Raw genomic sequence first — 16515 nt, 5'->3', positions numbered from 1 at the left:
TAGATAACCATGGTAAGGAAATGGTGCGCAGTGTTGTCTCTGATTGCATGTTATATGACAGAAGACCATCAAAAGGCCAACATCTTTCAGTATCTCGCCTTCACCCGGCTGGTATATAACAGGTTATTTTCGTCCATTTATATATGACAGAGTTGTTTGTTGAGTAACGCCGTGTCCATAACCTAACATGCCCATCTTGCAGTTATAACCGTAACATGTCAGAAGAAAACAGATTGCAAGAGCACAAAATGTCCTAAAGGATGCAAATATGAGCCAGACATCTGAGGCTCTTTTCCTCTGTCCAATTTCAAGATAATAAATAACATCAGTGTAGACCATCTTCAACATTTCTAGTTCTCTAACAGAATCAACAGCTCTCGCGGTGCCCTGAGTGATCCCTGGTATCTGCCCTGATAATGTCTGTCATTAATACAGAGCTGACTGGTTTCCTCTGGGCTAGTGAGGAACAGATGTTATGTAGTCCCCACGCCGTTTTCCAAACATCGCTCCGTCTATACCTTTAATAAGAATGAGATGGCGGCGAATGAAGATGGATGGATGGGGGGACAGAAAATCAACAATGAATCAATTCATCGAGTGCATGACATTTGAGTCCAGATGTTGACTTTGACAAGAGGCCTGTATAGAAAGGGACAGTGGGCGAATGCTACAATGTTAATTTCTCCATAAAATCAAGTCATTGATTTAATTAGACAGTTAATTAATTCCTTTCCACAGGCTTTGTTGACTAAAGACAATCCGGATTAATGAGTTCAGGCTTTATTCAAGTTTAGGGTAATTACTTATAATGAAATATTTATCAGTGAAAATAACTAAACTTTGCTGATGATGTAAGAAAGTTTCCAGTTTCCAACTGGAAAAAAAGAAAACACATTAATTAAAATGAACAGCTGACCATGAAGTGGTGCTGAAACGAGTAGCCTATTAGTTGGATGACACCTCAATTAATAATCTTGAGGACTGTCATTTAAATAAATGTCTGTTAAGACGCTATTTATCGCCAAATGAGGAAAGACAATGGTGATAAATTATTACAAACTGGTAGACTGTTTCGATCTCTGCCTTAGAAGCTGATCTTCAATAGTGCAAATTTAATAATTTCGACTGATAAATCAATTAAGTCATTTATCAACCAAAACCACAAAATATTCTCGGTTTCCAGTATCTAAATGTTAAGATTTACTCCCTCTCTTTGTCATAGATCACAGTAGAGATTGGTTTAGAAATGTTTGGTTGATTAATCAAGAAAATTAAATCTGCCGCTATTTTAATAAATTGCTTCAATAGCTTTTCATGCAAAATATTTGCACATGCCAGCTGCTGAAATGTGACTACTTGCTCCTTTTTTTTAAACAATCTTCCTGTTTTGGATTGTTGGTCTGACAAAACAAGAATGTATTAGTACTTTCTGACATTTTATTGACAAAATGATGAATTCAGTTTTGAAAAAATGTAAAATACATTGTATATCTTTGGGTTTTGGACTGTTATGATGAGTTTTTATTACTTGTTTACCAACATTTTAGAACCTAAACAAGTAATCTACTATAGAAAACCATGCTTGACGGATTAACTGATAATGAAAATATTTTAAAATTGCAGCATTTGAAAATAAGATAACAGATTAGCAGGAGCTGAGGTTCTTCTAGTCTGAGCACTTATCTTAATTATTGTTTTTACGATTTATGATCATAACAATGTCATAAATAAGTTTAATCTAATTTAATTGATTAATGACTCCATTTCTGAAGACACAGAAACAAATTGTGTTCAATCTAAATCGTATTAAAGCCAAATTCAGTACTTTACAGAAAAAGATTAAAATTGTTGCCTGAACATAACATTATTAAAAGCAATGGGTGATGACCTGGGTTTATTTGTCTCATTTTTTCTTGGTACCCACTTGTCAGCTGGTCTGACTCAGCAGCAGCTGGGCTCGGTTGAGACGACTCGAGAAGCAACAGGAAACGTAAACAATTTCATTAACTGGCCCCGGCCTCTGTTAATAGAACAAAAACACACAAACAACATGAAAAAGCACTTTTTGTTTTTAACGTCGCCCTGTCGCTGCTGTCATCGGGAGACAGGATATCCAGTTTGTCCGTGACTGGATTAGAAATGATAAACACTGTGCACTCATTGATGGGCAATTACAATGCCTGCTTTACAGGCAAATGACGCACGCCACAGCCTTGAATCTTCATTTCCTTCCAGGTCTCGGTGTCAGGCTGAAATAATGACTACCTCTGTGGTTGACGTTGACTGCCTGTTATGACATCAAAACCACAAAACACAGACATTAATGCAACGTCACAACAATTTGTCTTTTTCAAATCCGAATTTGACGCAAGGAATTAATCTTCTTACTCGGCGCGTAGCAGCAGAAATAAATTAGAAATATTACCAGTATTTTCATATTTTAATTTAAAAGGATGCCTTTGTTTGAAGATGCATACAAGCATTAAATCCAAGTCAATACAATGCCAGCACTGCTTCTCTTTGGATAAAAATGGTCTTTATTCATGAAGCATTAAAGTGCCTTTTTAATGTATGTTGGAAATCTGGAAAGTAAACAGGCTGAGAGAAAGCCTCCTTGAGAACAAAATATTATTTATATACATGTATTATATATTTTCTTACTTTTGCTTTTTTAATTTGATCTTACAGGTATTACCTGTTGTAACATTGTGCACACATTTTGTTTTTTTGTTGTATATTGTTATTACATTGTTATTATATTGAATGGCATTTATTGTTGTTATTTTACTTGTACCATTAACATTAACTTGTACAGCACTTTGATCAATGCCTTTAAAAGTGCTGTATAAATAAACTTGATTTTATGTTTGTGATATCAAAATATCCCTATGGAAGGAAACAAACAGTGGAAGTCATTACATTTCTGCTATAATATTTTGTTTTTGGATGTACAAATCTATTGCAATTTTCTACTTCAACGTTTCACTATTGATTTTTCTATGTCGCTCTCCTTGGACTGTGGTAAAAACACTCAATCACGTCCTTTAAAAATCCAAGATGGCAAAATCAATCACACTCAACTCATTTTCAAGAGCACCATTACGTGATGTTTTTCATTTCTTCATTCATTTGCAGTCTTGAGCCCAAACAAAATGAATATTACGAGTTTGCTATACTGCATCAGTGCCATTTTATGGAGTGAACTGTTATGATATTAAACAAGAGTGATATTTTGCCACAGTGCATACACAAGATAGAGAAGTTGGGTGAAGGTATAACAGACTGCCATGACAACACAAAAATGACAAATAATACAAACCTTATTTAATAGAATAAATTACAAAATAAACGAATAAAACATCTGGATCAAAGGATCGCGTAGCTTGTGAGAGTAGATAAAAAGAAACGTTTCCCTGTGGGTCTGATTAAACGAGCAGTAAAACAGCAGTGAGCTGGTGTAAATTCGAATGGCTGCGGTGAGTGTGCGCGCGTACAGCGGTGAAGAAACGCCTGTCGGCCCAGCTTTACCAAATGCCTGAAATGTCTGGGATTCCATGGGAATGGCTCCAGGAGCTGAACGGCGAGGGTTCGCAGGGTGCAGCTCCACAAGACTGAGTGCCAGAGCAGTTAAGTCAGCTCAAAGGAAAAGGACTCATGGTGTGTGTGTGTGTGTGTGTGTGTGTGTGTGTGTGTGTGTGTGTGTGTGTGTGTGTGTAGGAGGGGGGTCGCAGAGCATTCTGGATTTAGGCTAGTAGAATAGCACTCTGCACACTGGACCATGAACAGAATAGACTGCCAAGGCTGGACTTAGACGAATCTGTCTGATCTTGTCTGATTCCTTTTTTTTTTTTACTTTTCATGGTAGATTTCAAACTGAAGTTTTGCGATAGAAATTAGGACCGAACAGGCCACAATGTATGCCGCAAAAAACTTTACTCATTGGACCCTATACAGAAGATCCAGTTGTTTTTCTCTCAATTTAATCTACCTTTGTAACTCAGCACGGCAGCTTCAGTTTCTTTATCTGTTGAGTGTTTTAAAGAAGCAGTGTGTCGGATAAAGGTTTTTTTTTATTTTGGCAGAAATGGAACATAAAATTCATAATTATGTTTCAATGGTATATAATCACCTGAAGCAAAGATACTTTGATTGTGTTTGTGTTATCTTAGAATAAGTTCTTCATATCTGAGCTTCTACAGTATCCCAGAACAGACCAAGGTCAAAAAGACACTTGATTTTGAAACCCATTGTTTTACATGTGCAGCCTTCTCTGCTGCTCTCTCAATAACTTTAGTGTGAATAATATCTTTTTTAACACGCTGGATTAAAAAAAAGTATCAAAGGATCGATTGTCAACTTTAGAATTAGCAAACCAATAACTAGCTCTATAAAGAGACTGTCATATTATCACATTAAGGTGTAAAGGCCACAGTATGTTCTCTACATGTTTGAAAATCTCATCTCAAGACCTTTTTATCAGTGCTTTCTTGCTGTGATTTAAAAAAATTGTTATTTAAATTTACATTTTTTGCTCACCTTTGTTCAGTTTTACCAGTAACCTTCTGCATCAGACATAAAAAAGGAATAAGCAATTATCTGAGGCATGCAAAGAAACCAAAGAAAAAATACAAATAGCTCACAGACGAGATGAATATTTGTTGAGAAGCTTTTGTACAGTGGAAATAAACACAGAAAGGAAAGGAGTTCAAACATGATGTTAGAGTTGTAATGCTTCTTTTGGACAGGTAATCTACTAGTCAATAAGAAAATCTAAGGCCCTTTCCTGGCAAACTCGCCCACCATATGTGGTTTACAGTATATATTACATTTAGATGACATTTAAACTAACAACATGTGAAATCTCTGAACGGAGGTTGCAGTCCTGTAATAAAATCACAGCCGTCCTGATTGAGGAGCTGTGACAGCACAAGCACAGGTCTTGATTTTCTATCACCTTTGTTTTAGTTTTAAAACAATTGAATTTACTTCTCACTGCAGCGAGAAAAACAACATGCAGAAAGCTACAGATTTCGGCTTTAAGGTTTAGTATTATATAGAAGAATGAATGACAAACCATGACAAAAATAGAAACAGAAGGAATGATTCATGTGATGGGAGCAGGACCAGGCCGGCTTGGCTTTCAGACATAGTTCATGTTTTTAAGGCAATGCCACAGGCAGTGAATACAGAAGCCACTCCAGTCCTCATCCTGTCAGAGAGACAAGAGCACTCACTCCGTTGGCAGATATAAAGTGACAGAAAAGTCAAGAGTCAAGACAATTTAATAAAGTTTCTCGGTGCTCTGTCACACCAGGGGGGGTCACTTCCATCTCAAAATAACAACGCCTCATAACAATATCCTCCTTTTTCCCCCACAGACGGATTTACTAGCAGCCAAATTTGTCCCTTTTTCCTGCCTTGCTGACCTCCCACGGGTCACCATCAGTATTTTGGTCTCATAAAAGTGTCTGCCGCTAGCGAGGTGACACCCTAGGCCCCTGTGTCCATTCATAACCTCATAGAGGAAGCAGACCAACAAAGACAGGAAACAATTGGGAAGAACTTTCCGTGAACTTCCACGACCACCATTGTTCAGGGTGGAAAAGGATTGTGGCGCCAGCGCTGACCGTTTCGTGTGGGATCTGCGACAAGGTCGGCAGAAAGGAGAGCTGAGGGTCAACTGTGACGCGGGGCCCATCGGCCAAACCCACTCACCCCTCCTCACCTTCCTAACCCCCATAGTGACTGGTGACCTCGCTTTTCCTTCTGATACAGTCTGGGTGAATGACTGATGTGTTCATATCCATGATTACACCACAGTGTTACTCTCCTGTTTCCTAGCAGCAAGACTAAACAATAGCCGTCCACTCTGTCTACACACACAGAGGTTATGTACCCCTGTGATTTATAATCTGTGTTTGTGTTGCCATCACACACACACACACACACACACAGGCAAATATCCAAATCCATCTTGTGATTGGTGGACAGACGTATGATGTGAGCCAAGAGTAAATTTGGAACATCCTTACATAGAAGAAAGTTCCGGCATCAAGACCTGACCTGACCTGGCTGGATGTGATTGATCAGAATAACACAATTATATGAGCAGTCTGTATGAAACCAACAGCGGTCTCCCTCTGCCAACAGGCTGCACACATGCTACAATCGTTGGACATGCCAAACCAATCAGAGGTTGGGGCGTCTGTTAAGAGCTGTTCTCCACCTTATGGGAGCTTATTAAATATGTATGAAATCTTGGAAAGCCAAACACTAGCCAAAGCTGCTGCAGTGGTTGAGGAGGAGGGGGATGACAGCCCCCCCTGGGTGTCTCATCTCTGGCAGAGGGTAGATAATTAAGATCTCTTTTAATCATGTGTGTAAAATACGGGCCACTTGGGAAATACAGGCTCATTTATATCTCTCAGTGCTTGGTGAAAGACCTACAACAGAAGCTGCTTCGAAAAGAGAACAAACACAAGCTGCATATGATTACAAAAGAAACAAACAAGGATATCGAGAGGTCCGTTTTAGAGAAGACTTTTCTTGCAAAGTTGAAAAATGTTGTGTACTCAGAATTTCTTATACATGTACATTTTATTCTATGTCACAGTGAAGCTGGATGTACGAGAATAAACCAGTTTTCTGCAAATCAGCTGAACCAGCATTTGTCATTATGACATGTCCTGACAATTTTTTTAAAAGCAGCCTACGTCAGCAATCTGTTCCAACAGTGTCACAAATTAAATTTACAGTGTTTCCCACACACAGACTTTACCTAGGTGGGCCAAAGTGTATCTGGTGACACATATTAGCGTTTCTTACTTTTATTCTTCCATCTGTTCTGGAGAATGCCGCCATACGTGTCTCTGCAGAGACGTTGACTGGCATAACGTTACAAGAGACAGACAGTAAAATATATATGATTAACACGATATTATGTTTGCTTATAAACTGACTAACAAAGTCTCTGACAGATTCTGCACAATTTACTGTCAAGCCAAGGCCGTTAACATGAAGGAGATAAGTAGAGGTGGGAGAGGATAAGATACATTATATTATTATATTATTGTTCTTGTTTACTAGGAAGTTTGTATGGTTTTTTTTTTGGGGTGACCAGCTAAGACATGGCATGTTTCAAAGAAAACCAAAAACTGTGCCAATATGGAAACATCATGGACAAAGAAGCAACTCACTGCTTCTTCTATTAATTGTTGGTTGGCAAACCAGCTAAGAGATAATCTCAGACAATCTCATTGCCCCTCCCATCAGGACCAAGCAGCGAACCTGGGGCGACAGAGCCTTTTCTATCGTCGCCCCCTCCCTCTGGAACTCTCTCCCCAAAATCATCAGAGACTGCTCAGATCCATCCACCTTCAAAAAACTCCTCAAAACTCACCTGTTCAGAACTGCTTTTAATGTGTGACCATTGTTGTTGATTTTAATCGTTTGTTTTATCTTTAAATGCATTTTAACTGTTTTAACTGTAAAGCGTCTTTGTGTATCCTGAAAAGCGCTCTATAAATAAAATGTATTATAATTATATCAAACCAGTTAGATTTTTTTTAAACTGGCCCTATTTCACAATAATCCTAATGATATGCACTGTAATGAGAAAGAAGCAACTTAAACAGGCATTTCCCCCAAATTGATATTAATTAATTAATATTAATTAATAAATAATTAATAACAAGCCTGTTTATTATAAATCTTTAGGGAAACCCTTAAAGGGATTTCATAGTGCGACCATGAACAAAGTTCTACCATCGTGTCATTCCCCATCTCTCTCTCTCTCGTCTCATCTCCCACCATCTCTCTACTGTCAACTTAAATAAAGATATAACATGCCCCCAAAATAAGAAAATAATTAAATATAAAAAAGAAATGTTGATGGACAGATGGACATTCTGTCAGTGCAGTTAAGCACTGGAAAAAGATAATATCCCAATGGGAAGCCCCTGATTTCTTATTGAGTCGCAGCCAACATTTCCAGCTGCCAGCTCCTTTCAGGGCTCAGGCTAAGCTGACATCCTGTCTGCCAAACAAGCTGTGCCACATAACGACCATTACCAAAAAACTAATCAAATGCCCATTACCTTCAAATGTGTTGGCAGAAGTAAATAGACTCACGAATATTTCCCTTCACATCAACTTATAATTTCACCTCCATTCTTAAGAGGAAATAAAGGCCTGCTTTGTTTTCCCAACATATTTAATGAACCTGTTTCTTACAGCTTTGAGACATTAAAAACTAGAAACACAAAACTAGGGGTTTCACAATAAATGATTATTACCAGTAACAGGGTTTTTCAAAATGCTTTGGATTAACACTGAAAGGCCCAGATACACTTCAAAATGAATAAAGCTCCAGACAATAGGATGGACAATGAAGTGCACATGGTTCTGTTTATGCTACAGTTGGTGTTTGCATATGCGGAAATGTGCAGCTGGCATGTATGGTCTACGCATTCAGTACAGGCCACATACATTTTGGGCTGTATACGGATGTCTGCAAACACCCAGAGGGACAACTCATCCAACCAGTTGAGGAATGCACACAGCGTTGAGTGGTTTCAGTAGTCAAAATGCATACCATATCTGAATAGTTTAAACTATCCAATAAGTAATTTGTAATATGCCCGAAACAACAGAAGCAACCCATATAATGCATAGTGAAAAGGAAGTGTTCAAGCTCTGTAAGCTTAGGGTTTTTTTTGCATCAGTCTGATGTGTCAGTGTGTTTGTCATCTAAAACTCCACAACATGTCAAACATAATTTGAAGAAAAATTAATTAGTTAATTGCAAACATGAGAGAGATGCTTCACAGGATGATGTCTTGTATTTGCCACGATTACAGCTGCTGACATGGCGTGTGTTTGTGTATGTTCCTGTAGCCAAATCTAATCAGCTTTGGTAATGAGCTTCTCCTGCAACCTTGCTTTGCCACTTTGCTTAACGGACGCACCCAATTTGATGTAAAAAGGAGGGGGAAATTAGGAGAGAAGCTCAAATTACCAGTTATAGATGCAGGGAAGGGAAATGAGTTGTGACTCCAAACACGGGCGCTAAGCCAAGCCTCGTGGTTTTGCAGCTTTGTTTTGTGTTGGCATACGGACGAGTACAGAGAGTGTGTGTGACACGCAGTCACGTCTGGCACTTCCAGCACGTAACTACTGCTTACACTTTGCATTACAAAATTCAGTTCCTCTTTTATATTAACCCTCTGAAATCTTGGGCTATTATGTCAGTTAACCCATTGAGGCCTGAAACGCCTGTAAAACCTCTAGGCGATTTTAAAATCAGCCCCTAAAACCTGAAGTTTTTCTGGAAATTCAACAGAAGTGTCAACGCTTCTACTAAATAATGCATTTTTCAGTCTCTGTAGCAGATAGAAATGAAATTCAGTAAGTATTTGAGAGCTTATACAAATACTACAAAACGACATATCCGCTAGTCAGGCTCCAATGGGTTAAACAATCTGTTAGAAAATCTTCACCATGCCATGTTGGCATCAGTTTTTTCAGCGCAACCTCACCTATTTGTCCTGATAATTAATTTTTAACTTTGACGTACTTGATAAAAATTTCGAACCCAAAAGAAACGAAGAAAAACATAAAATCTGATCTTGAAAATGATGTTTCACACACAGAAATGTACATGTTACAGATATGGACACAGGTTGCAAATATAACATATAACAGGTAAAATGAGGATAATCACTAGTTATACATTTTTAAACTTATGTATTAACATTATCGCCGGTTTTACTTGGCCGAATATCATCAAAAATAATCTAGTATGGAGTTTCAAGCCAGAACTTTAGAGGGAAGCTGATGGCAAGGCTCGACGTTGCTTCATTTTTATCAATCAATCAATCAATCAATCAATCAAACTTTATTTATATAGCGCTTTTCCTACATATAAATGCAACTCAAAGTGCTTTTGCTCAAAGTGATTTTTATGTTTTCATGTCATGACAAAGTAATGTGCAGGTGGTTTCATGGACTCCAGAGGGTTAAGAGAGTTGAAAGACACATATTGGGAGGCACAAGTCATGTGGCAATCACAATTATCTATTTGAGTGACATATATTGTGCTTAAAAAGGGTTAAAGTTACTCTAGTTTGATTTCTAAATTGCTCATTCCCAGCATCCATGTTAACACATGCACATTGTTGTGTAAAAAAAATTTATCCGAGTCATAACGACCTGAGACCAGAAGAATTAAAGAATTAAAAAGTTTGTGGCGAAAACTTATTTTAGGAACTACACAAGGTCTATAAAAAGCAGTATCTGAAGAGGACATCGAATGCCTTGCTCTCTGCCCTGTGGTTCTAGCTGGGGCTTAACAGATCCTTTCATGCTTTAGTGAAAGTAGGCACAAAACCGCAAGTCCCAGACCACAAGACCACAGGCCCTGCCCGTGTCGAATGCAGGCCCATGACTGGAGATCAGAGCTCGCCAGTCAGCGATTGGGCTGGATTCATCATAAGAGAATCATCACCGCTGTGGGGCTTTTTATACAACACTCCTGCCTCAACATTCACCAGAATTTAGCAATGGGTCTTCTGGGACTGTTCTGCAAATGTCTTCAAGGATTTGTGATGAAAACCTCAAGAACAAAGTAATTAGAGAACAAACTATATTTAAAAAAACACTCCTGAGTGTCAAAGCGACTGAGGAGCATCGTAATGAAAACTGCGTGCACACCTTCCAAACATTACTAAGAGCTTTAATAAGCAGACATGTGCAGGCAAACTGGTTCAAAAGAGCCGTTAAACTAAGGCGCACAGTGTTTCATAATGGTGCGAGCCAAGGTGTTCAGACAGCACCCAAGCGTAAAATTCTTCTCAGCACTTGAACTTGAACTCTTTGGCAGTGTGAAATGGGTGGGCTTGTCGTTTTACAGTAAAAGGCAGAACACAGAGGGAACGGCTGATGTCATAAGAGCTGTGCTTACAGAGGACAATAAGAAATGTGCCATGATGTTTAATATCTCCTTTACCTCCTCCACACATCAGGAGTAATGAGAAAACTACAGTCTATACTGAGAGTAAACATTCAAAGACTAACTGACAAGGTGTTGCGTCACATTAGAGTACAGTTCAGGCTGCATTGACACAGAACTTGGCCTACTTTACTAAACCTGAGCACATGACACAGCTCTGACATTTCAACACTAAAAATGGGACACAAAAATAACTTTTGGCAAAACACCTTTTAGGCTTTGAGTCGTCATTAATTCTGACACGAACAAAGAACTATTTTTGTTTCAAACACTGACCCTCATGTGCTTTTATTTGGTCCAAATGGAGAGTTGGATCCTGTAAGTGTTAGACCGGTTGGACATGTGGCCAAAGCAAAGCGGAGTGAAAATAATGTTGTGTTGACGGAAAGTAGCTGAGAAGAACAACACGAGGAGCTGATACTGGTCCCTGGAAAACATTTATATGACAATAATGAAGTGAACTGAATCACAAGTGTTTGATAAGAACTTCTTATTTAAAACAAGTGTAGAGCAAATGCTTTAGATGCAACAACATTACAAGCTCAACTACAACTTAATACAGTCACCAAACTATGAGACAAAATTGAGCAAGCTCCATCCATAAGACCACAACATGTTGGAAGCTTTGGTAACAACTAGTGAGAGGACCTTGACCTAAGATTTATATAAGCTTATTATTTCACAAAAAAAGATTTATTTAATTGGGGTGAGTTTCATTAGTCTCATAATCTTGGCAATGTTATGACTGTAACAAACAATTATTTTCCTTATTAATTTAAAAAAAAATTTCCCACCAGACAAATTTGTTGAACTACTATATTGAATAAATCTCTAGAAAATTCTCAGAACCAAAGATGAAGTTGCCAAATAGCTCGATCGGTCCGAAAAGCATTTCAAAGATGGTGAATTTACATTTTTATAAAAATGTACACCATAAAAGCAAGTGCTTACATTTGACAATGATGTTGAAAGCTAAACCTGCAAAAAGTTTTGGCTTAAACAATTAATCAGTTATCAAAACTGTTAGCGATTCAATGTTTTAGGACTTAGTAATATTTAGCTCGATGGAGGGAAATCTGACCAGTATCTTAAAAGGCGATAAAAAATAATGTCAGACAAGGAAACAAAAAGCAAGATTGAACTAGAAGGGCTAGGCAGACATCCGCCAAGGAAATGTGAACGAAAGTGAAAAACAATCTGTATCTACACCCAGGTTTGGATCCTTGTTACACCCTTCCACTGACTAAGGACTAGGTCTTGGATCAGAGTTAGGTGGTATTGTTCCATTTTCACTGTAAAGAATCACAGAGAACCAATATACTACATGCGCATTATAACTAAAGACTGCTTACTTCTTTGGCAGTGGTTCTGGGTCCAGCATCGCTCACTGAAGTTGTCGTTGATGGTGGTGGTCTGGCAGGTGGTCTTTCCGATGGCCGCCCCGGGGCACACATCTCCACACTCTCTGTTGTTCTTGTTCGCCATGATGTAGTTGTCTTCCACGGTGTCCAGGATCTTGGACCAGTCCAGAGTGGAGAGATAGCAGAGATCGGGGTTCTTCTCGATTCTCACGGCTCCTCGGGTGATGTTCATCAAGCTATGGAGGCCGATCTCTCGCAGCTGGAGCATCTCGAACATCACGAGGGCGTAGTTGAAGAACAGGTTGTTGCCTCTGATGACGGTTAGGTTGGGGAAGAGATCACTGAGGGTCTCCAGACCGTACACTCTAAAGAGCAACAGGTAGTCGGTGACCACTGTGAGTTTGGGGAAACTGAGGCCTCGGAAATCCTCGGGCTTGGTCCTGAACATGAGTAAGATCTTCAGGTGGCCTTCGATCACAGTGCAGTTCTCGAGCGAATGTAGGTTGGTCACATTGTTGCGGATGTCCTTGCTTGGACATACTGAAAACACAAAAAAGAAAAGACAAGTTCTTTAGAAACTAGATATCTTCATGTATTACTCACAAGACAAGCAAAAACACAACTCAAATAACATAATGTGGAAAGGCTAAGATGTCCAGTAAAGTCTAACTAAACAAAGACTATTTATCTTGTGCTGTTGATGGCAGATTCCAACTGCAAAACGTGCCTGATATGTTAAGCAAGATGTCTGCACTGTAAATTGGAAAAACAGGGTTGAAGAAGTCAGACACAGTCTCAAGGAGGAAGAAAATAGATCTCTTGGTAATTAGAGGGGATATTTTGCTGAAAAAAATGTGGTTGTGTCTCTGGCTTTGATGAAGACCAGACCATCTTTGCTGACATTTTGTTAAGCAACCACATATCTGGCTGCGAGCTACTGTCAGAGGCATGCTGTCACCAGAGGGAGGCTGTGCTCATCCTTGGTTACGCAGAGTTGATTTGTGGAGTTGCTTCTGTAACTGATGACCATAAAAAACACTGGCTAATGCTCCAAAAATATTTGTCTAGGATGGGGATTGAGCACTAATGGGCACATATTACACCAGAAGTAGATTTGTGGTTTTGTCAGTCCTCAACCAGATACATGATCCTGTTGGATGAGAAACTCCTAAACTTTGCTATCGTGCAGGCAGGTTACATTTTAACTGTCTCATTTTACATTCTAGTCAATCACAAGAAAAAAATATGGGGCTGCAACAAACTATTATTATTCTGACAAATTAGTGCTGGCAATATGGTGAAATTAAAATGTACTTATGTTAAACCAACTATTTTGATCATCGGTATTGCAGCAATATTGAAGGGTTGATTATAGGTGCTTTTACACAATGATATTCTTTTGAAATAAAAAATCAGTAATGTAAATGTATTGACTCAGTGGGTAAAGACAAATAATAGAGCAGCAAGAACAGCCTGGTTTGTTCAGAAACTTACATCACTTTACTGTAATGCAGCCATTCAAACCAGGAAAAGACGACGAAGAAGACATAAAAATGATTCTAGTCTCTTACAATTGTTATCATATCAATATATTTTCCAGACCTAAGTTTATCTATTGTTGTGTATCAGACTGGTTTGAACTAAACTTTGCACAATTTTGTCTTCTCATTAAAAAATTTACTGAAGGGACCATTCACCCCAAAATCATAAATACATAATTTTTCTCTGACTCGTGCTATTTATTAATCTAGATTATTTTGGTTTGAGTTGCAGAGTGTTGGAGATATCAGCTGTAGAGATGTCTGCTTTCTCTTGAATTTAATGGAACAATGTCTCTTTATTTATTCTTTCTACATGAAAACTGCTCAGAAAAAGGTTGTGGTTGTGGATTATCTTGTAAGTAGAAACCAGAGTCATGATTCCTGGAAAGAGACATTTCTGTTGAGTTTGACATCTCAACTGCTGCTGCTCAACACTCAGCAACTCAAACCAAAACAATCTCTAAGCACTACAGTTAAAAGAAAAAAGGCTGTATTTTGAGTTTGGGGTGAATGGTTGCATTACTCAATGAACAAAAGAGTTGAAGATGTTTTCTTTCAACCAACGTATTGCTTAATCAGCTGATTGTTCCCGCTCTAATTGAATATCAACAGTACTACAACTTCAGATAACATAGTGGAGTGATCTTAACCTCCTGCAAAATTCATTAAAGCACTATTACACTCAGGGGGTTCTGCATGAAGAGAGCTGACAGTAATGAGGATATCCTCAACTCTCTGCTCTGGAAATCAGCCAAACTCTTGCTTTGTGTGACATAACACATGTAATGATGGTCATAAAGATGCTTTCCTTTGCGGTTTTCCTTTGCTTTCCGATTTTACAGTTCACAAGTTATGGCTGCAGCTGGAAGTGTGCTGCCTGGTGCGCGGACTGTATTTGTTTACCAACCGGCCCGGCGATGAGCTGGGTGCACCAGGCCAACTGGTCAGTCATGTGGGGAAGAGGTAAAAAAGCGAGGCATGCACCTCTTTATGGCAGCGGCTCGTTTTACACCTTCTGTTGCATAACAGTACAAGACAACCGGCACACACACACAGCGTGTCCAATCACTGAGTGTCCAAACAACAGGCTTTTTTCCCCCCATGACCTTACCTAGCCCGCTCACTCTGCAGCCGTTATCTATAAAGTGCAGCCTAAAACTTTGAGGCTTGTTTAAAATACACCCAAAATGTCCTAACATGGGGTTTAAACTGCAAGCTATTAAAAGCAACTTGGCTTGGTAGAAAGTACATTTCTCTTTTTAAAACTACATTTAGATCTGTAGCTCTTTTGCGGTCTTGGAAGTACAGCCAGATTGTAGGCATGAATGGCACACCGCAGACCGGTGATTTCAACACATCCACCTCCAAATGAAACATTTCCGATCAAACTGACGGTAACTGCCAGAGGAGTCTTCAGCAAATGTAGCCTGCTGTGCATCCATCAAAGAGCACATTTACATCTACAAAGAGACTCCATCTTTCTCATAAAAGGACCACACACACACTGAAACAAAACGAATGTATAGATAAAGACCGTACAATATTAGGGGACAGTGTTTTGGAGTGGCAGAGTACTGAGTGACCCTGTGGAGAAGTCGAATCATCACAGGGCGGCGAGTCCAGGATCCTATCAGTGTACACTTTCAGCCAGGCCAGTATTTTTAGCACCACATTCCCAATAGAGAATCTAATACACTCCGGCCGCAATGATAGTGGCTCACATTGGAAACTGGAACATGGCAGCCCTGGTGTGTAAGTGAGGAATTTTAGAGCGGCAGAAGAAAAAGAACTGGACGAGCTCACTTCTCTGAACACTTAGTTTAGAAACAAAACTTTGGCAGAAAAAGACGCTTAAAAAAAAGAAAAGCAATACACTAAACCAGTCATGATCGCAGTCCTGGGCAGAGATAGTGATGTGGTAGTTACACACACACACATATATATATATATATACACACAAATATACACATATATACACATTTATACATATATACATATATACATATACACACATATATATATATATATATATACACACATATACATATATAAACATATACATATATATAAACATATAAATACACATATACATATATATAAACATATACATATAAACATGTACATTTACACATATATATATACACATACACACACATATACATATATACACACACACACATATACATATATATATATATACATATACACATATATATATATACACATATATATATATATACACACATACATATATACACATACATATATATACACACATACATATATATACACACATACATATATATATATACACATATATATATATATATATACATATATATGTATGTATATAAAAAAAAAGCAAGCAGGTATTTGACACACAAAAACACTGAGAACTGAAATTCGGTCTGTGAGGAATCTCAAGACGAATCTCAAGCAAAACAAACCAGATGCATCCAGAATTTGAATGCTCCCTGTGTTGTTATCACAAAGGTTACTGTGGTGATGAGGCTAGCCCCAGCTCTCCATACATCACCTAATCTGAGCCAGACAAGACTGAAAACATAGACGCTGTGCTCCGAATTGACAATCAGAGTCATTAGAG

The 16515-nt window shown here is 38.5% G+C and overlaps 1 protein-coding gene across 1 annotated transcript in view; it reads right to left on the bottom strand.

Moving 5' to 3' along the window:
- The window catches only part of insra (insulin receptor a), a 66585-nt gene that overhangs the window by 40989 nt on the left and 9081 nt on the right, over positions 1-16515 (bottom strand). The window contains exon 2 of the mRNA XM_059344089.1: positions 12361-12909. Within this exon, the coding sequence (XP_059200072.1) occupies positions 12361-12909 (549 nt within the window). The remainder of the gene's footprint in view (positions 1-12360; positions 12910-16515) is intronic.

Source organism: Centropristis striata, chromosome 11, assembly GCF_030273125.1.
Source record: "Centropristis striata isolate RG_2023a ecotype Rhode Island chromosome 11, C.striata_1.0, whole genome shotgun sequence".
In the NCBI taxonomy this organism is placed as follows: Eukaryota; Metazoa; Chordata; class Actinopteri; order Perciformes; family Serranidae; genus Centropristis; species Centropristis striata.
This window is presented reverse-complemented; position numbering and strand designations above follow the sequence as displayed.